This window comes from Alexandromys fortis, unplaced genomic scaffold (genome assembly GCF_014885135.2).
Source record: "Alexandromys fortis isolate MF-2015 unplaced genomic scaffold, M_Fortis_MF-2015_v1.1 scaffold_269, whole genome shotgun sequence".
Classification (NCBI taxonomy): Eukaryota; Metazoa; Chordata; class Mammalia; order Rodentia; family Cricetidae; genus Alexandromys; species Alexandromys fortis.
The window spans coordinates 1235995-1259628 of NW_026068138.1; the positions used below are offsets into that span (position 1 = coordinate 1235995).

Here is a 23634-nt window from a genome sequence, read left to right on the forward strand (position 1 = left end):
TTTGGGGCACTGCTCTGGAACTGGGGAGCTACTCTGGCTGGAGTGCACAGGTCAGGTGGTTATTAAGCACATGGGATCATCATGAGGGACTGGAGAGTGAGGAAAGAGCAGGGAGGGTCAAGGATGCAAGTCAGACTGTCACACAGGCTCAGTGACAATCTCCACTAACCCCAGAGAAATCTCTACAAGGACCGGGCATCAAGGGTAGAACCACAGAGAGCCCCGGGGAGCTGTAAGGCAGCTCCTTCAGCTGAGGTGAAGGTCACCATAGCAAGGCTCTCTGATGACGGTACCCAGGCTAGAGCAGGAAATCAGATCAGTAAAACCATCACACAATGAGAGATACTCATAGGACGCTTTATATCTGTGCAGGTATAGCTATCATGGCAGAAGAAGCCATGTTCAGGATGCAGAGCCCCCATGTGCAGACAGTGTACTCATGGTAATGACCCAGACAAATATGGATACCCAGATGATATCTTCTCTTTAGTTAGCATCAACAGCCAGCATCCTAAGTATCCAAACATTTCTCATGGCCGACACACAGATGATACTCAGCCCTCTTCTCCACTCGTGGAACTGAAGGTTCCTGAAGTAGCTGGCATAAGGCTACCAGCTATGGACATTTAAGCATGACTAGCTGTATCTCCGCTGGAGACTTCTCCAGGTCCAAGGGATAGATCTGCAGAGACTTCCTCCACTTGGCAGCCATTGGGTTTCAGGACCTCTCTCTGTGCATTTCTCTCGGGACCCCAAAGGGATGTTTTGACTCTAGTCATAGAAGTGAAGTGTTTTTTATATCTGTCTAGTTATACGTATGAGGTGTCCCCAGTGTTTCTGTTAGTGGAAGAGGCGGTTCTGAAGAAAATGATTGAATGTGTTGGCTGGAAAGAAGGGGATGGAATATTTAATCCAGGTGAGTACCTTTGGCGACCTCCATCACCCTTCCACTTGGAGCATCTAAACTTCTATTCAGTTGGGGACCTCTCATTGCAGACTCGCACATGACCAGAAAGTTGACTTACCATGGAGCTGACACCTTCTCATAGCATGATTGAAATTTGCATAAATGCATACTTGGCAAATGAGATGTCTACAATTTAGGACTTACATAGCTACACTTAAGGCTTTTAGCTAGCACGAAGGAATTCCTCAGCTGCTGGGAGTTTACAGAGATACTTCTCCATCCTCTATGTTTGTCAGGCAATGTTTCTGCAGGTTTCCAAACCATCTAGGTTTATTCTACAGAGTTTTTCTAGGGCTGAAGACGAGCATGTGTTTCCATTTCAGTTTCACCAGAGAGGTGACAGACAGAGTCACAGACAGGATGTTGTAAACAACACAGCTTTGGATGCTCCTTCTAAGTTCAGGCCCAAAGATTGAAAGTTTTAGTTTGGAAAAAAAAAAAAAAAGTCTTAAGCAAAAAGGATGGACCTAAATTTCCCTCTTCTCTGAGATAAAAAGCTCAGAAATTACAGACATCCAGGAGAGTATGGATGGGACACTCGGGGTGTTTGGGTGACTCTCACAGTGAATTTTTCTTAGACAAGGGTAGTCCTAGCTGTCCATTGTTCCCCTGTCTATTTGCTTCTGTGGGTGTTAAGACTTCATGCTGTAAATGTGACATTTAAATCTTGTCTTTTCAGGTGGCTCGGTGTCCAATATGTGTGCAATGAATTTAGCTAGATACAGATATTACCCTGATGTTAAGGAGAAGGGCCTGTCTGGTTTGCCAAGATTAATCCTTTTCACATCGGCAGAGGTAAAGCATTATTTTTGATGCTGGGTTCATTTTTCTTCTTGAGAATGTGTTAGTCAAGAGGGTTCATTTGCCTGAGGACTCCTGTTGTGATTTTTATCCTATCTACATATGATTGATTTATGCCTACGTATGATGTATCATTTTATTTTCAAAGGAAAATCAGATTATTCTGGTTTGATGACTCCTGGCCGCTCAGTTTTGGTACATCAACCTCATTTAAAGTTTATAGTCTAACCACAGGGTGCCCATAACCAATAAATACACATCTACCTACCACAACCCTTATACCTCGGGCTCCAGGGGCATCGTGGAAGGGGTGGAAAGATTGTAAAGGCCAGAGGACCAGGATGTCTGCCATAGACCACGTCTCCTACATCTAACAGGGAGCTGCACCCATGAAATCTCAACAGTATAATTGGCTAGACAAGACCTTCAGCATGACAACATCAGTTGCGATTAATGTAGATGGGGGAGATCTGCCAGGACCCCACTCCTGGATGAAGTTAATAGCTGCTATCCTCTCCAGGGACAAGTCCCCTGAAGGCTTATCTAGTGGTCAGCACTAACCACATGTGCATATGCACAGGAGTAAATGGACACAGCAAGGGGTGTGTGTGTGCACATGTGTGTGCACGTGTGTGTGTGCATGCGTGTGTGTGCTCACGTGTGTGTGTACACAGATTTCATTTGAAGGGCCAATTCTCTCTTTCTCTCTGTGAATCTTTGCCTTGAGTATCTTGCTTTATTGGAACTCAGGTCATGACTGGTGTCAGATGTGTTCTCTGCTTACAATTCCTAGCAACATTGCTTTGATTGAGTGGTGTAAGGGGTTTCTATCTTTCTTTCCAAGGTGGAGAGAAAGGCAGGGAATTCAGTAACAACTGATGTCATTTGGACCACAATCCCACACGCACGCACACACATATACAATCACATGCACACACAGAGAGACGGACATACAGTGAAACACACATACAATCACATGCACACACACAGAGAGATGGACATACAGTGACACACACATACAATCCTGTGTCGCCAGAGTTCTCACATCTTATCTCTCTGTTCCCTGAGGTACACGGGAAGGGTGTGGTTGAGTACATGGATGTTGAACTAGGCCACCCAGGTTTGATCCCAGTCTCCAGCACAAATTATCAGAGTGACCTTAGCAAAGGTGGTTGTCACCTCTGGGCTTTGCTTTCCTGATTTGTAAAACAGTGCATCAGTTGCTTTTTGCCTCAACTTACCCCCAAATCCAGCAGTCTGAAACTGCAGCTGTGTGACCAATTCTAAGTCTCTCTCCACCTGGCAGGTTTTGCCGTTCATGGCTGGGCTCTTTGACATGGCTGGTACAGGGGTGGCCCAGTGGGGTGGTCCCAGTGACCCCTCTCTACCCTGTGAGCCCTGTGCACAGTGTATTCTAACAGGCAGTGCAATCCCCTCCCTGAGAAAGCTGGGAACATGCCAGCCGCCGAGTTCTAGAGTCAGAACCTGTGCATTCTCAGTCTGGACTCATTTTTGTAGCAAAGCCAGATGCATCTTGGACCCTGATCCAAAGGCAGAAAAGGCAGAATCTGATGTTGAGTTCAAGGTCTCCTTGAAAAGTATCTGGAGCAGGGCTCCCTGAGCAATGGACCCATGAAGGCAACCCAACAGCCATACAGTGTTTGTCAAAGAGTAGATGCTTGCAAAGACTGAATGGGTTATTGCCTGTAAAGTGGGATCTGCCCCACATTAGAAGAAGTAGCCATTATCAATGGGAGGAGAAAGATCCAGCCCCAGTGAGATGGTTAGAAAAAGATGGTCCAGATGAAGGGCAGTCTTGTCTGAAAGAGGCCTGTCCCCCTGTATTCTACTTCTGCGTTTTTCCTGTGGGAACCTTTGTTCATTCCTAGGTCAGGACCAATAGCTATTCTGTCAAAAGCTTGAGGTGGCCTCCCATCCAAGTACTTACCAGGCCTGGCTTTGCTTAGCTTCCAAGGTTAGACAAGCAGGACACAAACACAGGTGACTTGGAAGAGGAAAGTGGAATATTAGGCCTGGAAGGGTAAGAGTGGGTGGGGAGGGGTGGAGGAGCAAGACCCGCCCAAACAAAGCATGTAGGAAAACCTCAAGAGGAGACTTGTTACTTTTTATCCTACTTAAAATGGGAACAACAACAAGGAAAAGAAAGGAAGTAAAATCTGAGCATGGCCTGTGACTTCCAGTCAAGCGCAGTGTTTTCCTCCTGCCTTCAGCTCTGGGAAGCTAAACTCTTCACTGACAGGAGAGCAGGAGCCAGGGAGGCAGGCCCCTTTGAAGGCTCACCTGGGTGGTACCTCACCATCTGCATCTCACCTTGGGCACTGTGGTTCTTCATAAGCTGTGTCTTCCCGAGGCAGAGGAGGATGTCTGGAACTGTGGGAGCACTTATGCACCTGGAATTATTGTGGCACAGGGTTCCCCTTCCTCTGTTACAGCCCACTCTATTTGAGACTTAGAGACCCAAGTCCTTGGAGATACGGTGCAGTTTCATTTCCTGGCCGGGCTGATGGAGGCCTGCTCCTGCCTTCTGCTCCATGCCTTTCCTCATTCTCCATCCTCACTTGGTTTAACACTTTTTTTTACTAGTCTTTTTATGGAAGAGATGCCCCAGAAAAAGGAAGAGGTTTGATAGAGGCTGAGAACAAAGATGCCGATGGGGATGATGGGTAGTCCAGGTGAAGGGATGAAAAGACACTGGGTTCTTAACTTGTTATGACATCAGAACTAAGTAATGGTCTTCCAAGCCTCCAAGGAGGCATGGGTGGCTGGCATGCCAGCAGAAATCAGGTCCAGAAAACCAAAAACAGGATATAAACCTCATCTGCATGAGCTTGCTTTTGCCTCGAGTTGTTCATAAAGTCAACCATTCCACCCTGATGCTACTCACAGCTTCTTCCTTTCCCCGCTTGGGGTCAGAGCATCTGCATTGCTTTAATTTCCATTTTAATGACCACTCCTTTATTGGTAATTATAACAATCCAGCCCACTGTTTAGTTAGGAAACAGAATTACTCAACGTTGTGTTGAGGCAAGCTCTCAAGGCTTAGGAGAGTCATTGGTTGCACATCGTTGATTGCTCTTAGTTTCGTTAGAGGACACTCAGCAGCCCACAGTCTCTTCGTGGTTCAATCAGTTTCTTTCTTATTTTCACACTGGCCACTTCTCTTGTGCCTTGGGTTATGGAATGTGAATATCTAGCACAGAAGGTGTTTCTGCACACTCTCCTTTCTGTCTGTAATTCACCTTTTGCTATTTACCAGCAAGACCATCATGGTAGACTCCTGAGCTATCACCACGACCACAATATCCTCTCCAGTGCTACAAGGAGATCAAAGGAAAGGAGACAGACATTTGGGGAGAAGTCATGAAATTTAAGCGTTGTGACTTGGTTAGAACTTGGCTGCGAGTGTCTTGAGTGCACAGTGATCATGGGGTTTTGAGGTTTACGAGCAGAGCAAATTATTTTTAGAACCAACACAAAACAGAGATCATTGTCTGGCACTACAAGACGAGGGCCAACTAAACCCCTTAACTTCCAGGCTGTTCTTCCTAAGCATGGTTAGCACTAGGGAAGAGTGAGATTGTAGGATGCTTGTCTCAGACTGGTCCTCCTTCAGCCTTGCACCTTAGGGCTTCCCTGGTGAGCTATTTGTCTGGAATGTAAGAATGAACAGCTACCCACCCCAGATAGGGCACATATGACACAGCAAAGACACAACGCCACATAGTCTGGATGGTGAACTAGTGGACTTCCTGAGGTTACTTAAAGGGGCATAGGTGGTGGGTAAGGTGTTGCATCCAGGTGCATGCATGCCCCAAAGACAGCAGCATCTGAAAAGTCAGCCCAGCAAGGTGGGACTCGTGGAAGCTGACTCCCTGGGGCTGGCTGTCAGGTGACTCAGCTATCCATAGAGTCTCTTCTTCCGGCAACAATCGGTGCTCTTATAACTTTGAAGAGGGACCTTATGAGTCTCCTAAGTTTCAGGAACTCTCTGGGTCTTGTTGGTTTCCCTTATGTACTTCCTGAGCCTTAAGGGAATGTTTTTGTTCAGAGGCGTGTTTGTACATAACACGCCCTGAGCTGGAATGGGGTGGATCCCAGGAAAACAAGTGCCCTTTTAGACAGTGTGGAGAGTGAAGGTCATCCATCTTGGTGGAGCCTGGCACCATTAGGAATGGGTCTAATTTTACGATCTTGGAGAAATCTTCAGAATATTTCTGCTCTCCCTCCCTGAAAGGATAACACTGATAAACTCTCCCCTCCTTACCTGAAAATGTGAGCATCAAATTAGTCAGTGCTAGACCCATCGTATTCAGGACACAGCACACACCAAGGTGAAATCACAATTCATCCTGAAAGCCAAGATCACAAAGAAAACATCCAAGGTCACGGAAAAAGCATCCTCGCAAGACCCAGAAAGCACAGCTTCAGCTCAGGGCTGACTTTCATGTTGGCACTCGACTGTTGCTTCACCTTCATGGAAACTGATACCTGCTGGGGTGGGGATGCCTTCTGTGGATTTACAAAGCCCGTGGGGAGTCTGGGTTTTAGAATGCCGATTTATCTTTGGCTAGTCATGGGAACAACCACCGTTTACTTAAACGTGCAGTTATTAGTTCTCAGATCATGCCATGGGTTTCCCTTCCCCCTCAACTAGTCAACATATCTGAAGTGCCATTATATTTGTTTTCTCCGCTTCTGGGACCCTTCTCCAAAACTCCCAAATGTCGTACACACACACACACACACACACACACACACACACACACACACACAAAATCTGTTCCTCTGTATTTGAGGGTGATACTGGTTTGTTCCTGGCCCCAATGTTCTGGGCGTTAACTCCGTGACCTTTGTTCTGGATTTTGTTTAGTTGGAGACAGTGTGCTGTTTCTCATGGGGAGGGGGTTATGGCTTTCCTTCCAGCCACACGTCGCTGGGGGCAGGCTAGCATTTATCATTAGGAAATCAATAGCTGTTGGGCTGGCAGAGCCCTCATCTCTGGTGAGAAATAATTCACCCTGGCTGTATCACCTTAGTTACAGCAGGCCCGCTACCTCCAGCCACCCGACTGCTGTAGCCAGTAGACATTAATTACATTTTTTAATGTACATTATTGCCGTCCGATATGCATATGTTCTGTGACACCCTGAAATAAATGCATCCTGCAGGCACTTGGGATGTGTCCTGCTTGATATTTGGAAATTAATTATTTAGGATGGGCCCATTTTTCCTGGTGGCATGACTCCTTCTGCATTTTATTTTTACAGGGTTTTAAAAAAAGAACTTCCCATTTGACAAAAGGAGGGAAAAATTACCACATTTGAGGGAATATATCAAGTTGAGTGTGAAGGCATGACTATTCTTTTAATGTACTCATCCTTACAAATTAAAGCAACTTTTTTTTGACAATAATGTTCCTTATCGCCTTTTTCTGGCATAAAAAAAATGAATTGACCACCTGTCCCCCTTCATACACAAAGAACAGCATCTTCAATGCCTGCATGCTAATTGTGTTGTAGGCTTTGAGTGGTAAAGGTAGAAGCTTAACTGTCTCCAGCCTTGTCAGTGTTTGTCAATAAGAAATAGGCTACACCTGGCAAACCAACATGGACCTCATTTTTGCCATGATGGAGCACACTTGTTGCCTCCCAGCCTCACTTTGGTTCATGTGATGTCAGCCATATTCCTATAGGTCTAATTTCAGCCTTGCTCTCCCTGTTAAGAACTGGTCAAGAGTCTGAGCTCTGCTTCTAACCCCATCATGTTTTCCCTAGGAAACAGTTAAGCAAAAAAGTTTGTTCCTTTTGAGGCGGTATCTTGTCTCTCCTCAGAGGGTTTCTAGTTGTCGGTAGACTAGGTTTTAAGCTTCCACGAGCTCACCCATGACAGAAGTATCAATAGAAGCTTTTCTTAATCCTACAGATGCCAAGAGCCTCCAGGGGCCATGTTTGTGTCATGCATTAAGCCGGGTTCACATGTTAACCTGTTTCTTTCTGTAACAAGCTGGTAGCATAGGCTTTATTGACATGGTGCTTTCTGGCTTGGCAAACCCAGTCTTCAAGAGTTCATTATTTATTTAAAGTTCCAAAAGTGTCACCTTCTTGACCCTGAAGTCAGGGGTCTCTGCCATTCCATTAAGCAGCTCAGTTCATTTTCTTTTCTCTCCTATGCAATCATGTTCCAAAGATTGCGCTACGGCATAAAGACACACTGTGGTTTAGATAATAAATAATACATGTTCCGTGCTCTGCGGTCATCGCTCTCCCTTCCCCCTCCCCCTTGAATTCAGTGCCATTACTCCATGAAGAAAGCGGCTTCCTTCCTTGGGATTGGCACTCAGAACGTGTACTTTGTGGAAACGGATGGAAGGTAACAAGGACGGGGTAGAAGCCTCGTGGGTGGAGGTCGTGGGTGGAGGGAAGGAACCCTGCTATCTGTAAGCACTTCTGTGGCCTGTTAAGACCTGTCATAAATGAATGTCTTTTAACTCTGTATCCCCCAGAGGTAAAATGATACCCGAGGAACTGGAGAGACGAATTGGGCAAGCGAGACAAGAGGTAAGACTGAGAGATGGAAGAGAAGCGGGTGGGGCAGGCATCTGCCTACGAGGCAGAGCATTCGGAGATGATGCAGACCACCAGCAGCGTTCTACCAGCCAGTGAGAGAAGAGCGTGCGCTGCGGTTAACGAAGAGAACTTGTCAGCGGTCTTACACACGTTCTGTTTCCTGGGGCCCGGCTCTCCACATTCTTGGGCTCAAACAGGCATGTCTGTGGTGTCTGTAGAGTTGTGGGGGCGGGTCTCCATCTCTCCCTGCCCTCATTTTCAGGATTGCTTGGTCTAGCACTTCTATGCTAGAACGTTCTATCTTCCTGAACTGCTTAAATAGAGAAAACCTGGCCATGCTTACTTGCCGTGACCCGGCAAGGCTGACCTTGACGCAGAATTCTGAAAATGTGTCTGGCTGCTATGTTCACCTGATTACTTCCTGGGTCCAAATACTTCGGGGCACCTCTATTATCTTTCTACTGTTTCCTCCCATTTGACCCTCCTTTCCGCCCACTGCTAATGGAGCTATAGACTGCTTTAAACAGGTGTTTTATGCAAATGGTCTATTCTCATAGGTGTTAGCACTTGAAGATGGATACATTCGTTACTTTAAGCCTTAACATTATATCTCTGCTGCTACCCTCATCTATTCAAATTTCATAAAACTACTTCACCTGGGGTATGCTAAATTATTATATGTGGCCCAGAGTTTATACTACAAATTTTTAAAGTTACGTTTTGTTTATTTGGAGGGGAGAAGGTGCATGTCATGGTTCACATAGGGAGATCAGAGGACAGCTTTTGAGAACTGGTTCTCTCCTTTCAACATGTGGGTTCTGGGGATCAAGCTTAGACTTTCAGGCCTGGCAGCAGGTATCTTTATTCTCTGAGTCATCTTGCTGGCCTTGGAGTCCATACTTAAAGGTCTGTTTTTATTGTAGATGCATTATCTTCAGATGCGCATCCTCAAACCTACACATACCTATCTAATTAACATCTTCATACTGTGTAGACACAAGCATTGCCTGGGGGTTCACATTGTCACACTCTCGCTTTGGGTAAAAGTCTCCAAAATGCTGTCAGGTATTTGTTTTGTTTTGTCGTTTTCTTCATTTATTTGTTTTCTTTTCTTACTATGAACCTCAGATACTTCCTTTTAGATTTACTTTCACCCTTTCCTACCCAAGTTCCTGTTGAAAGGAGCTTTGATGATGCTAAGCATGCTCAACGGCTGTGGGTGCTGAGCATCCTGCATGCACAGGTCATATCCTTCTTCCTTCCCTTGCTTTCTCAAGCCACCTGTTCCTCTTCCCTTCCATTCTGTTCTTTTCCCCAATCCTTCCTTTCCCTCTCACTTTCCTCCCTCTCTCTGTCTCTATCTATCTATATACCTATCTATCTGTCTATCTATCTATCTATCTATCTATCTATCCATCCATCCATCCATCTGTATTCTTTTAGATTTTCTATTGTAGATGGCCTCAGACATTTTCAGAGCAGAGGTAGCCTGCCTCTGACCACTCATCATGCAGACTCAGCACTCACTGAGATAGTTCACTTTCTCTCCCACCGCCACCCACCACTTCCACCACATCAAAGTCTGTCAGACCCAAACCTCTGGCATTGTTTCATTGATCCATAAATAGCTACGTATAGCTGTAAAGTATAGTAGCACTCTTACCTTTTAACTAGTACTATGATTATATTTAAAGGTAATCACTTACTATAATCAAATATTCAGTCTATATTAAAAATTTCCCTTTACTTAAAAAAACAATGGCTTTCTTTGTTTAAGGAAAAATTCACATAAGGTTGCTATATTATATATGGTTGGTGGTCAGATAAAGTTTTAAAAAATAAATTTAAAAAGGGAAAAAAAAGGAATGCTAGAGTCTGAACTCAGACCTTCATCCTGGTGCAAGTAGTGGTCTTATGCACTGAGCCACCTCTCCAGCTTAAGATGGGATAATTGTTAATATAATGTGATTCGATGAAGCTAATCAGCACACCTAGTATCTCAAGTACTTATTAACTTTATGATAAGCACATCAGCAATTCAGTTAGTAATAATGGCATGTATACTACATATTTATTAGTTATAGGCATCATCCTTGGAGACATTTTCTTCCTGTAAGGACTAAGCACCTATTCTATTCTTTGTCCATCACCTCCTCATTTCCACATATGCCAGCTTCTGGTCACACCACTCTGTTCCTTGACTCTATGAGTCTCATTGCTCTGAGTTCAATATACTAGTGACAGCATATTGTATTTTCCCTTCTGTCATTGGCTTATTTCACTTAGAAAATATTCCTTAAACCATGTATGCTATAGAGTGATTTGTATTCCACTATGTATAAATCTCATATTTACTTTGAAATTGTTTCTTAATAAAGGAAATATGGCTTGCTAGTTCAAAAATTTTTTTTTGCTAATCCATAGCTTCTTCTTCCTCTAATTTTATGCTCTGACTTGATGTGGGGAAGCATTCATGTCCATAGGTAGCTCGCACTGAGACAGAGAGACCGATTCTCCTCTGCACCATCTCTTCTTGTGTCTCCTGTAATGTGGTGCTTACTTACCTCCATGGGATTCAAGTAGAATTTATTTCCAAATTTTACATTTTGTCCTTCCTTGGGGAGATGCCCCTGCCTCCTTCTGCGATAGATGACATTGGTCAATGGAGCTTAGTATTTCTGGGGTCCACCCATCCACTATCAAGTCTTCCTCCCCCTCCCCCCAGTGCCCCCACCTCTTGGATTTGACTGTTCTGCTGAGCACTGGCTGGAGCAGTCCTTCCTTAGGTGACTTTGGGACTGACTCTCCCACTCCTTCCTCACTCTTTGGCAGGCTGTCTACCACAAACAAAACTGCTTCTTCACCACTACTTAGTCTCCCCAAGGAGACGATTTTCCCAGGCTAGAAGGATAAACATTTCCTTGTTTTGCCTGATTTACCAATCCTCAATATTCTGAGATCATTTTCTGCCCTCCCTTAGACACAGCCTCCTGTGTTAGTGTCATTAGCAACTCATATTTCTAACATAGTTGGTTTGATTCCATTGTAATCATTTTCTTTTCCACAATTTTTTTTGGCTTGTTTTGACACCCCAAGTATAAGAAGCTGCCATAATTCTGGAGTTGAGAACCCGAGAACAGAAGTTTTTGAAAAGTGAAAATTGCTTCAGGCACATTGAGAAGGAGGGCAGCAGGGAAATGCTGGTGTCTCTCTGCCCAGTTTCCTTTGATGTCCGTGTCTGCATGGGCACGGATTCACCAGCAACCAAGCCTGCATCCATTTGGAGACAACACCACATGATGGGAGACTTTGTGGCTCAGACCTGCCTGTCTGTGTTTCATTCTTATTACTTCAGACCCGGGCAGCTGAGCATCAGCATGGGTTTTTGTGCTGGGGCTGAACTCTCTGAGCCATGACAACCTATTAGGACACCTTTTAGATAGTGGCCTTTGCTTGACACCATTACAGAGACAGTGCAAACTGCAGGGCACCAGCTAAGTAGTTATTGACCAGCCCAGCGAGCGGGACCACTGAATATTTCTGAGGGAGTTTTGAGCATGAGTGTTTGAAGTGACAAACTTTCTTATGGACTACAAACTCTCAGGCAGCATGCAATCAATACTGCTTCCCTGAACTTTGTAGGTAAGGACAAGAAAGGATGAAGGAAAAACACAGGAAGGCTAAATCCACACACACACACACACACACACACACACACACACTTGTGATTTCCGGGACTATTAAAAACATGTGATTTGATAGGGAAAGAGAACCCCTTAGAATCTTCTACTAGCATACACAGGTGTTTGCTCATGATTGCCAGAGCATCATACAATTTATGGGGAAGAGCACACCAATAAAGCTACCTGAAACAGTTTTTAGCAAATAACTTTTTGTGCATTGCTTTGAATGATTGATGTGACTCTGTTCTCATTCTGTTTAGGTCACTGACATGATAAAGACTTAATCAATTGTGGTTGAGTACAGGGAAGAATTACCCAAGCTCATGGTTCCTCAGTGGGGGCTCTGTCACCTTCTGGCCTGGCTCTGAAAGGGTTGGGGTAGACCAGATGTCTCCCCTGATGGCAACTGGATTCATTCTGTGATGTCACTCTGACTCCTGGGCATCTCAGTTGGGGGATATGGGACCCAGTGGCTTTGCTCTGCCCCACTTTCCATTGGGAAATAACATCTTTCTGTCAAAAGGTCAGTTAAACTGTAGTAAGTTTGGTTCAAACACAGGTGCCTACGGCGTGTAAGGAGCTAAGACTCTGTTGCAATAGCAATGAACTTCACTATAAAACTGAGGGGAAATCAGCTCTGAGCTAAAGAGAGCAAAACAAAGTTCAGAGGAAATAAAATGGTAGGAGTATCTTATTCCTCAAGTGTTTTGAAACCCTAGAGTCCCACAGTATCACAGTGGTCTGTAAGTTGTCTCTGCCACAGTAAGTAACACACCTCTGCCACCATGCTGGCATTGATATGTTTGGAAGCATCCCGTTTCTCCCGTTCCTTTACCTGATGGGCATGAAGCCTGCTGGTATGTACAGCATACATGGATAACTTGCTTGGATTGTGTTTCATCACTGTGTTATGCCCATGATCTCCCTTTCTTGCCCATGGTCCACTGACATCTGCTCAGTTTACAAGATGCAGGCATCAGCTGTGTGAGGAGGGTACCAAGACAGAGATGAGGCAGGTCCTCTTTCCCACCATATCCCGTGAACCTAGTCATGGCTGTCCCCATATGGACAACCCTCCCTGTGAGACTGCCTCTTCTCTCTGTTCACAGCTTGTTCTGTGTCTATACTTCATTTTATCTTTGCCTGGCAGCTATATTTACTTAGACAAGTAGACACGCCTACATGGTTCACCCCTAGGGCTGGAATTTTGCCTACCAGTCCTGACTCTACTTATTTTGGTGAGAGGGGGCAATGCAGGCCCTATAGAAGCCCAAGCTCTTTCCTCAAGAGCAATCAGGAAGCTCAAAGCCCAAACAATGACATTTCATCACTACCAGTGGGTTTGACCACTTTGGAACTGGGCTGTCACCAGAGCGTAAACCTGACAGACAGAATGCAACCGACAAAAACTGACAGTGATAATCTTGATTCTAGCCATTGATCTGGACCAATGGAGGATCAAGTTATAGCATTTTCTCACTGTGCTCAACATATTTATAATGACCAGAGGTCACACAGTATGGGTGTCCAAACTCTCACTGAATCTACTATGACCTCCAAAGCGGCCCTGTTTGTCTCCGGATGCATAACCCCTGTGTTCACCAGCTTACAACAGGGTGTATTTCACAATGATGTTGACACTTTTCTTTGTGATTGGCTTCTTTCTTCAGGGGGCTGTACCATTTCTTGTCTGTGCCACTTCTGGTACCACCGTGCTGGGTGCCTTCGACCCCCTGGATGAGATTGCTGAGGTCTGTGAGAGGCATGGTCTCTGGCTCCATGTGGATGTAAGTTCGTCTGTGTGTCCAGTCTGTCTAACTTCCAAGTTCTTCCTAGTTTCTCCTACCTTCTCAACTTCTCCTACCTGCCCAGTTTCTCCTACCTTCCCAGCTTATCCTACCTTCCCATTTTCTCCCACCTTCTCAAATTCTCCTACCTTCCCAGTTTCTCCTGCCGTCCCAGCTTCTCCTACCTTCCCAGCTTCTCCTACCTTCCCAGTTTCTCCAACATTCCCAGCTTCTCCTGCCGTCCCAGCTTCTCCTACCTTCCCAGCTTCTCCTACCTTCCCAGTTTCTCCAACATTCCCAGCTTCTCCTGCCATCCCAGCTTCTCCTACTCTCAGGATGTAGACGCTTCCTACGTTCAGCTGTGCTTCTCACATCTCACTTGGGAAACAAACATGCCATTTCTTTACGGCTTCCCAAAGATTCTAAGAACTCCGATCTGTTTTGATTTTGTTCTCTGTATTGCCTGGAATGTTCTCCTTTCCCATGAGCCATCCTTTTGGTCCTCTAAGTCAACAAAGTAGTGCAATGCTAGGGGAACAGCGCCAGTGAAACCAGGATGCTGTGATTTGTGTTCTAATCCACATCATCTTCATTGTGCTCAGCTCTGTGTTTGCAGTTGCTTCAGTTGCAGGGGGACATGGCTGATAAAGCTGGAGAAAATATCTTCTGGCTATAAAATTATATGATTCTAATCAGTGAGAAACTGAAAAAAAAAACCTATCCTACATTGCATAATTACATGTCTTAATTAAAGCAGGTTTTAGCTGGATTCGTAATAGATAATTGTTTGAGGGAAATTGATGTAATTTATGTTCTTCATAATTTTCTAACTTAAAGGGCTAGATTTTTTTCTAATTTCATTTCATAAGTCCTGAGGCTGTTCATAATACATTTTCTTCTAAGCTAAAGGTAATTTTTATTCAAGGTTTGCTTATTCGGGGTTAAAAAGCTGAATTCAGCAAGCTAAGTGTGCTTGACCTGACTCTTCATTTCTTCCCTTCCCTCTCCTTCCTTTTCCTTTCTTCTCCTTTTTTCATCTCCCTTACCCTTCTTTCCCTTTCCACCCCTCCTCATCCTCTCCTTCTTCTCTCTCCCCTTCCTTGTTTTCTTCTTCTTACTTCCTTCCCTTCTCTTTTTCCCTTCTTCCCTCTTTCTTGCCCACTCCTTTCCTTCCCCCTTCCCCCTTCCCTCCAATTCCCTCCTTCCCCTTCTCCTTTCTTTTTATCCCTTCTCTCTCTTCTTACCCTGCCTCTTTCTCTCCCTCCCTGCCTCCGCCCTCCTTTTCCCTTCTTCCTTTTCCCTCTTCCCCTCCTTCTGTTCTTTCCTGCTCTCATTGCCTTCTCCCTCCCCCTTCTCTCTTCTTTCTTCTTTCCTTTGATATGAAGATAGACTTTGTGGATTTTAATATAGCCTAGAAAAGGAATGGTTGGACATGATCATGAGGCTTCAGTATAACTTCCTGGGCAGGAGAGTAGTCCAGATGTTCCTGATCTGAAGAAATAAGTCATAACTTGCTGAGCAGAAGATGGCCAGGCATTAAGGAGATATCCCTGCATATAATTTTATAGTGCAGAGCATTTTATTCTTTGGAAGTCAATTGGGTATAGAATGATCTAGAGAGAGCACTTGAGTACATGGTAATGTTGGGTGAACCAGACACAGGAGTCACAGGCGCAATTAACACGCCAATAGCAATACTTCAGGTGGATTGTTTTTGACTTTGCTAAATGGAGCCTGAGTATTTGTGTCTGTTCACTTTTTAACTTACACCTTATTGATTTTTATCACCTTAGAAATGTGCTAATACTTAATGCCCTAAAAGATAATGTGAAGTGAGCACTTTTGTTAAGCACGGAAATAAGGAGAAACAATTGAGCACATCAGCATTATCCTTAGATGCCTCCTCTCAGGAGAGAAACGGCAGTGTGGGTTATAAGTTAAGAAGAACTTAGTGGCTGTAGTAGCTTTGAAATTAAAAATGACCTGAAGAGATTCATGTGGCTTAGTCAGAATTTTAATTTATTACCATGAGGGAAAAGTTGTGTTTTTTTTTAAAAATTAAGGGTTAAATTTTGAAGAAAATACTTCATTAAAATATTTAAGCTACAAGAGCTTATTCTGCTTGCATATAATGGACATCTAGAAATGTGCATTATATTAGATCCAATTTGATCACAGACTCTCTGAATAGATGAAAAATATCTGAAAAGAAACAAACACATGATCCTTTATTGTGGCAGGTGTCTAATTTGTTGTACAGTTTGATCACAATAGAGTGTAACTTATCTTTAGGAAGCTTCGTATGATCTGCACCGTCCATTAATGTTAAAGGCTACCATGGCTGTTTTGACTTCTTGTACATTTTTAAGGGGATTAAACTCATTCCAGGTCTGTTGATGTCTCTTTCCATGTTTCCTGTGTTAGAATTAATGTGAGACCCATCAAGGGCTGGTCACCTTTGAAGTAGGGCTTGGTGGCATCTCTTAGCCCTCAGGTTCCCATCAGAACTTCCCCCTCCCACAGTTGCCACAGTTCCATAGGACATATAAGCACTCTAGCTTTCTCAAGTTTAAAAATAAGGTCTCATGACTTGATACATAGGCACAGATGGCCTTGAAGATCCTGCATCTTCCTGTCTCCACCTCCCAGGTGCTGGGATTGCAGGCACATGCTTTTACTCACTGTTTATGCAGTAAAGAGCCTTGTGAACAGACAGGCACTCTATCAGCTAAGTTACATCTCCAGCCTGTATAGTCTTTAAACTCATGGGTCTTGGAGGCTGTGGAATCTTGGTTCTACTCCTGCCTCCGCCTTTGTTTCAAGGTTAGCTCTATTTATTTAACAACCAGTCAGTAAGAGAGAAATATCTTGCAATGCCTAGCATGTGCTAAGAACTGAATAACAGTCCTTAGTAGGGTAGAAAGTTAAGCCGCTTCACCATAAGAGTGGATTGATGTTGAAGATTCTAGAGTTAGGAACTGAGAAAGGGAACTAGTGAGATGTAGGACCCTGCCATCAGCAGTGTTATTTTTTTCCTCCTTTTAAATCCATTGAGAAATAAAATTGTTCATGGGTGCTCCCTATTTCACCCAGTGACTTTGTGAATTGATAGAAGAATTCTTGTTAGGGCAAATATAAATACGGCTCACTAGGGTTTGGAGGTATATGAGGGGTAGGGCATGAGTCTGGTTAACTGCTTGGGACCAGAAGGGATGTGACCAATATGTCCTGCTTGCTTCTAGCCTCAGCACAATGTGGCCTTTGTGAGGCCTGTGGGATGTGGCAGTATGGGTGTGGTAGGAAGGACACTAAGTGACAACCAACTTACCAATCCTTTCCATGGGAATTTGGGTATTCGCAAAAATTCGGGAAACACCAGAGATCATGGGGTTTTGGAGGATTTTGTTGAATCAGAGCTGTAGCTAAAGGGTTCCACCAAGAGTCCAGGGTCTGAACCTTGATGATCTGCTCACTCTTAGGGTTGTACAGGACTCTGATGCTGGAGTAAGTTCAATCTCAAGCCTATACTGCGTGACTCTCTGGCCTCACCCTCGTCCCCGCCCTGAACAGAAGAGTTATTCTAGAAGAGACTTAAGGCCGCTGGTGACTGGTGCTGTAGTATCTTAGCTACCAAGGCAGCTTTAGCAGTATTTTAAGAGCAGAAAGATTGTCTCTTCTCCTTCCTCTTCTATCTCCAGAGTGCACACAATCCTGCTGCTTTTTAACTTCAGCTTCTATCTACCTTTGAACTTACTACTGAAAGAAAATAGTGTTTGCCTGCTAGGCAGCTGTTGAGCTCAACCGTTGCTGGAAGCACCCCACTCCCCTCAACTCCCCACGTTATACTCTAATTTGCTCACATGATCACTTTGATTAAACCATGATGATGTCAAGTAAAGAGAATGGGGTTGAGATCCTTAGTGTGATTTTGATTACTCATGATACCCCAGACAATCAACCTACCACTCCTGAAATTTAGTTTTCCTGTGAAAGTAGAGATGGCCATATGTCTGCCCTTTACTGGATGCTGTGGGGTTTCATGGGGATCCCAGAGCCATCAGCAGGGGTCAGGGTCAAGTACTCCCAGAGTCTCCCCCTGCAGTCACCTTCATTGTCCTTCAGAATTTTCAAGAGCCAGATCAGCTCCTGAGTGCTCCCTTTTGGATTCCTCCTCCCTTCCTTCCTGACCCCTTACTGTGAGACTTTCCATTTCTGCTCTCTCTCTCTCTGTTTCATCCTCTGGAGCTCAGAGGGACATCTCCCCAATAAGTAACTCCCTGAAGTTCCAAGCTCCCTCTCTCTTATCCTCCGATATTAAGTTTGCAACTATTTCTGAGAATCAGTAGGCTAAAAGGTCTAATCTTCCTGATAGGATACATCTCCTCCTACCTGACCCCTGTTGACCTTCTAGCCACATTGCCAACAATGTTCTCATTCATCACTAGAATGCTAGCCTTTGGTTCATGACTCACAGTATAGTGTGTATAGCAGCACTGTGAAAATGTCATCTGTCCTAGATGCACACCATCAAGAGGGCAGAGGCTGCAGCTTTTTAACCTTTTTCTGCTCCATGCAAAGCTCAGCTGGCTATTAATATGCCCACTTCTTTTGTGTGATTTCACATCTATGAGCCAATGGGGACCCATCTACTATACTGGGGTTCCGATTGCCTGGTTAGAATGCCTAATCAAACTCTCCAGAGTTCAAATATGTGAACATGATACCAAATGAAGTACTAAATGATGTGTGTGGGGTTGCTATGGTAGCTCATGGGTAAGCAAGTAACTTAAGTAAACTTTGGGTATCTAAATATCTCAACAGGCCTCTTGGGGTGGCTCAGCTTTGGTGTCAAGAAAGCATCGTCAGCTCCTGCATGGAATCCACAGGTAAATTTAGTTTCCTGTTTTGCAGTTGACTTATTTAGGGGGGAAAAAACAGTGTTGGCATGTCTCCATCTGAGTGGCCTTTAGAAAACATACTGTGGGGGCTGGGGAGAGAACTCAGTCAGCGACATGATTACAAAAGGACCTGAGTTCATCCCCAGGACCACATGAAAAATTGCCACATGTGGTAGCATGCACGTGGAATCCCACTGCTAAAGAAGCAGGCACTGGCTGAGCCCAGGGACTCACTGCTCTGACAAGTTAGGATAATTGGCAAGCTCTGGGCCAACAAGAGACTGAAAAATCCACAAGGCTGGGTGACATCCTGAGGAATGATGCCTAAGTTTGACCTCTAACCTCTCTAACTCTCTAACTGCTTTCTCTCTCTCTCTCTCTCTCTCTCTCTCTCTCTCTCTCTCTCTTTCTCTCTCCACACGCACGAACGCACGCACACACACACATACACACATGCATGCAAGCATGCACACACATGTGCACACACATGCACACACACACAGCACATGACAGAAATTATTTTTCTGAAATAAAACAGCCCCTAGATTGGTCCCGTTCCTCAGATGTGGAACCCCAGGGACCAGTAACTTATACATGGGGTCTCACTGGTTCTTTCCTTCTCCTGCAGTAGCTAGCCAAGCCCCTCTCTGAGCTCTTTCTCTGACCTGACAGGGCTGACTCTGTGGCCTGGAACCCACACAAGATGCTGATGGCTGGAATCCAGTGCTCTGCTCTACTTGTCAAGGACAAAACTGTAAGTTTCCCCTGTGTTCTTCAGAAATCCAGTGAATTCAATCTTCAAGTGATTGGAAGCTACGGTGTTACCCATTCCTTGCTGTCTTGGACTAATAACATGATCCCCAGGAAATGGTCATGACCTTGGAATGAAAAATAGACTCAGATAAAGAACTCAGCTAAAGAACCCAGTACCTTAGAGGATTTGATTGATGCATGATACGATCTTATTAGCTAGTGCAAAACGGTCTCTTACACCCTCATTTGGTTTATATTTTAAAGCTGGTATTAATTGTTGCTTTTCCCCCCACTTCCCATTGATTGAGTCTGGGATGTAACTCATCTTAAAGTTTCTGTTCACCGGGAAAGTGGAACAGATGTGTGTCTCACATTAACTCGTATGCTTAATATGCTCAGCTGGGGTTTAACGGAGCGTTTCTGTGCGAGGAGATTAGGTAAGGACTGATCGCAGGCGCCGGCTTGTTGGGAATGGCTTGCTCAGGAAGAATGGGGTGCTAGTCTGGATGACTGGGAGGCAAGTGGGCAGGGCTGCTGAGCTCCTCTTGGCCAGAGGCATACACGACACGCTTCTTGTGGGTTAAATAAGGATCCTGTGGGAAGTGGCCCAGGCTGAGAAGTGCTACTTCATTCTTAGAAATGCCTCCTCAAGATCTGTGTTCAGCATGTGGGGGATCTTTCCCAGCCATCTGTTTACATCAGAGGGGACTCCCTTTGCCAATCTGAAGATCAGTTCTGTTATTTTTTTTAAAAGGAGTTTTATTGCAAGTGAAAACATATTTGAGACTTGAAGTTTTACTCTTGCCTGTGGAGATATTTAAATGACTTTTTAAAAAAAGTAAATAAATGTGATATCATTATGTTAGCACCCTGTGTATTTTGACATGGCCAAGAAGTGTCCATCCAAAACTAAGAAAAGGTTTTGCATCTACAGGAGTATCTACTTTCAGGGATCTGAACTGCCTCCAAATGTTTTGTTAGATTGGTTGTAGTTAACTATTCTCAGTTAGTTGTAATTGACTGTGTTAACAGTTCGGTGATAGTTGGCTGTCCTCACAGGTTGGTTATAGTTGGCTGTCCTCACAGGTTGGTTATAGTTGGCTGTCCTCACAGGTTGGTTATAGTTGACTATCCTCACAGGTTGGTTATAGCTGATAGATCTCACATGTTGGTTATAGTTGGTTGTCTTCACATATTGGTTATAGTTGGCTGTCTTCACATGTTGGTATTAGTTGGCTGTCTTCACAGGCTGGTTACAGTTGACTGTCCTCACAGGTTGGTTTTAGTTGATAGATCTCACATATTGGTTATAGTTGGGTATCTTCACATGTTGGTTATAGCTGGTTATCTTCACAGGTTGGTTATCCATGACTGTATTACATACCACTTGGCTTTTTGGTTTAAGTTTGAAAACTGTGGCTTGACTGTGTTTGGAACTGGAGGTGGCTTAAGACTATCGTGCCATTTTGAGTCAAAGACACTTAAGTTACTCACAGATATTCATATTTAGGACATGATAGAAATAGGTGTAAACTCAACTTCCTTTTGGACTAGATTCAGGGACAGAACAGCCCAGATGCATGCTGTGTGCCAGGCAGTTGGCATTTTCTTTCTCCCTCCTCATCCGACCTGAATGACAAATGTCTGTTGGCGTGACGCTCTCAGCAGTGGAAAATTTAGACAGAAAGTTCTGAGTAGTCTTTATATAACTTCCTAACTGCTCTGTCCTTTCTCCTTCTCCAATCATATTTGAATGGCCTATCAAAGAATTGGCTCACATCTATGTAAGTAGACAATTACACGCCTTCTGAATCATACACCTCATTCACAAGAGGTACGTCTTTATGTTTGGAAAGTGAATTCTTTCCTAAATTTCAATGCAAACAACAGAGCCTGCTCAAGCAGAATGATTGAGAGGTTGATAGAGCTGCACTCTCTATGTGAGGAATTGGGCACTTGAAGCAGTTGTTGAAGTTTTCTGGAGGAAAAACTCATTTTTTATTTAAATGGGATAGAAAGCTCAGCAATGAGATGAGAGAAACGGCGATTATTTCCGGAAGTTTGGTTTTTGAGGGTGTCTGTCACGTTGACACCTGCTTCCTGTCTGTGGTTCTGTCTCACATTCAATCAGTCCCTCAGCCAATTGACTCGGCTGACCCAGACAGACCCTCCTCTCTGCTTATTCTAGAATTTGAGCAGTGAGTGAGAGACTTTCCCCGCAGTCAGAGAGCTCATACATGTACAGAAAAGACAACCACAGAGTAGGCATGTTTACCTCTGCATGTGATGTGTGCCTATGTACACACATGTGCACATATGTACTTCCCATGTGATAGCATGAGGAGGACAGGGGTTGGGAATGGTATGTTCTCTCTCTCTCTCTCTCTCTCTCTCTCTCTCTCTCTTGCTTCTACACTTTGTTGTTTGAGATTGTGTCTCTCGCCGAACCCAGAGTTCACTGCCTCTGCAACACTAGCTGGCCAGCAAGCCTCTGAGCTCCACCAGCCACCACCCACCCGCTGCTGGGATTACAGGTGTGCACCACCGTACCTGACTTTTATGTGGATACTGGAGATTTGAACTTAGGTCCTCATATTTGTGCAGCAAGCGCTTTAACCAGTGAGCCATCTCTCCAGCCGTACCTGTTTGACTCTGTGAGCATTGTTTTGAGGAGTCCCCTGAAGAACATCACGAGGCTTTGGCTGTAAGTGTAGGAGCTGTCACCTTCCTGTTCTCTTCGTGGTTTTCCTCAGCACCCACCATGTAGCTTCCTTTCTGGTCTTTATGTCATATATCTGGCCCATTCTTTATAGGACAGTTGGGAGAAGGATGGCAGACATGAGATGAAAAGTCTCCCCTCCATTCTCATTTGAGTACAGTGGTGACCCAGATCTCTGGCAGCCACCTTGTGAAATAAGGGAATGACCCTAAGGTCAAACACCAACATGTCTGTGGTGAAAAAAAAAAAGGAGAAAGCTTTGTGCTTGGGTAATAACTTGGAAATGTTGGGACAACCCCGAAAACACCCATTTTCAGACTCTGAGACAGGATACCAGTGACATCACTGTCCTTGTGACTGGAGCCATCTCCACTGAGTAAGCGGTGTGCACAGCCGAATGCACTTCCCTCTGACACAGGACAGGATGTGAGACTCTGAGAATTCATGGCAGAGAGACACACGCTTCCCCCAGGTGCCAAGAACAATATGTGCAGATTTCCTAAGAAAAGAAAGCTCTTGTTCCATTTCAAATGCTGAAAGGCGTTCATGGAGGCTGACTGAGCAGGGCTGGCGACGTGAAGATGAGCAGGAAATGAGATGAGAAGGTAATGCTGTGGGCAGGACCACACCACGACTTAGAGATCACTCTAGTGGCTTCCGACTTCATCTTTAGAAAGGGAAAGAACCTTAAATTAGACAGTATTGGGACTGAAGAGATGACTTGGTGGTTAAGAGCTCTGTTGCGTTCGAGACCAGCCTGGTCTACAAGAGCTAGTTCCAAGACAGGCTCCAAAACCACAGAGAAACCCTGTCTCGGAAAAAAAAAAAAATATATATATATATATATATATATATACCTCTGGTGCAAAGGACCTGGGTATGATTTCTCGCACCCACATGGTGGCTCCTGACTCTAACTCCAGTTCCAGGGGTTCCTATGTCCATTCTTGCCTCTTTGGGTACCAGGCATGCATGTGGTGCATATTCATACTTGCAAGCCAAACACGTGCATAAAAGAAAAGAAATAAACCTTCTAAAAAATGGAAAGCATTCTGAAAAGATTTTTATTTAGGGCAATGAGTTAGAAGGGAACAAGAATGGATGCCACATCTAAGCAAAAGTTGATGGCAAATGCATCAGATACTTGTTTAATACTGTGAAAATGCCCTGATAAAACCAACATTACGGGAGGATAGAATTACTGGACTCAGAGTTGAGTGTATAGTCCATCATGGTAGAGGAACCATGGTGGCAGGCATATGAGGCAGCTGGTCCAACTGTGCCCATCGATGAGAAGCCAAGAGCAATGGATATTGTTACTCAGCCCACTTTCTCCTTTATCTTCAGTCCAGAGGCCCAGCCCATGACTCGGTGCTCCTCACAGTCAAGGTGGGGCTTCCTGTTTGGGCTAAGCTAGTCTAGACAGTCCCTCAGAGCAT

At 44.5% G+C, this 23634-nt stretch overlaps 1 protein-coding gene across 1 annotated transcript in view; it reads left to right on the top strand.

Moving 5' to 3' along the window:
* Window positions 1-23634, top strand: part of Gadl1 (glutamate decarboxylase like 1) — a 171537-nt gene that overhangs the window by 43887 nt on the left and 104016 nt on the right. The window contains exons 5-11 of the mRNA XM_050126562.1: window positions 810-916; window positions 1647-1762; window positions 8079-8158; window positions 8292-8346; window positions 13709-13825; window positions 18647-18711; window positions 19396-19477. Coding sequence (XP_049982519.1) covers window positions 810-916; window positions 1647-1762; window positions 8079-8158; window positions 8292-8346; window positions 13709-13825; window positions 18647-18711; window positions 19396-19477 — 622 coding nt within the window. The remainder of the gene's footprint in view (window positions 1-809; window positions 917-1646; window positions 1763-8078; window positions 8159-8291; window positions 8347-13708; window positions 13826-18646; window positions 18712-19395; window positions 19478-23634) is intronic.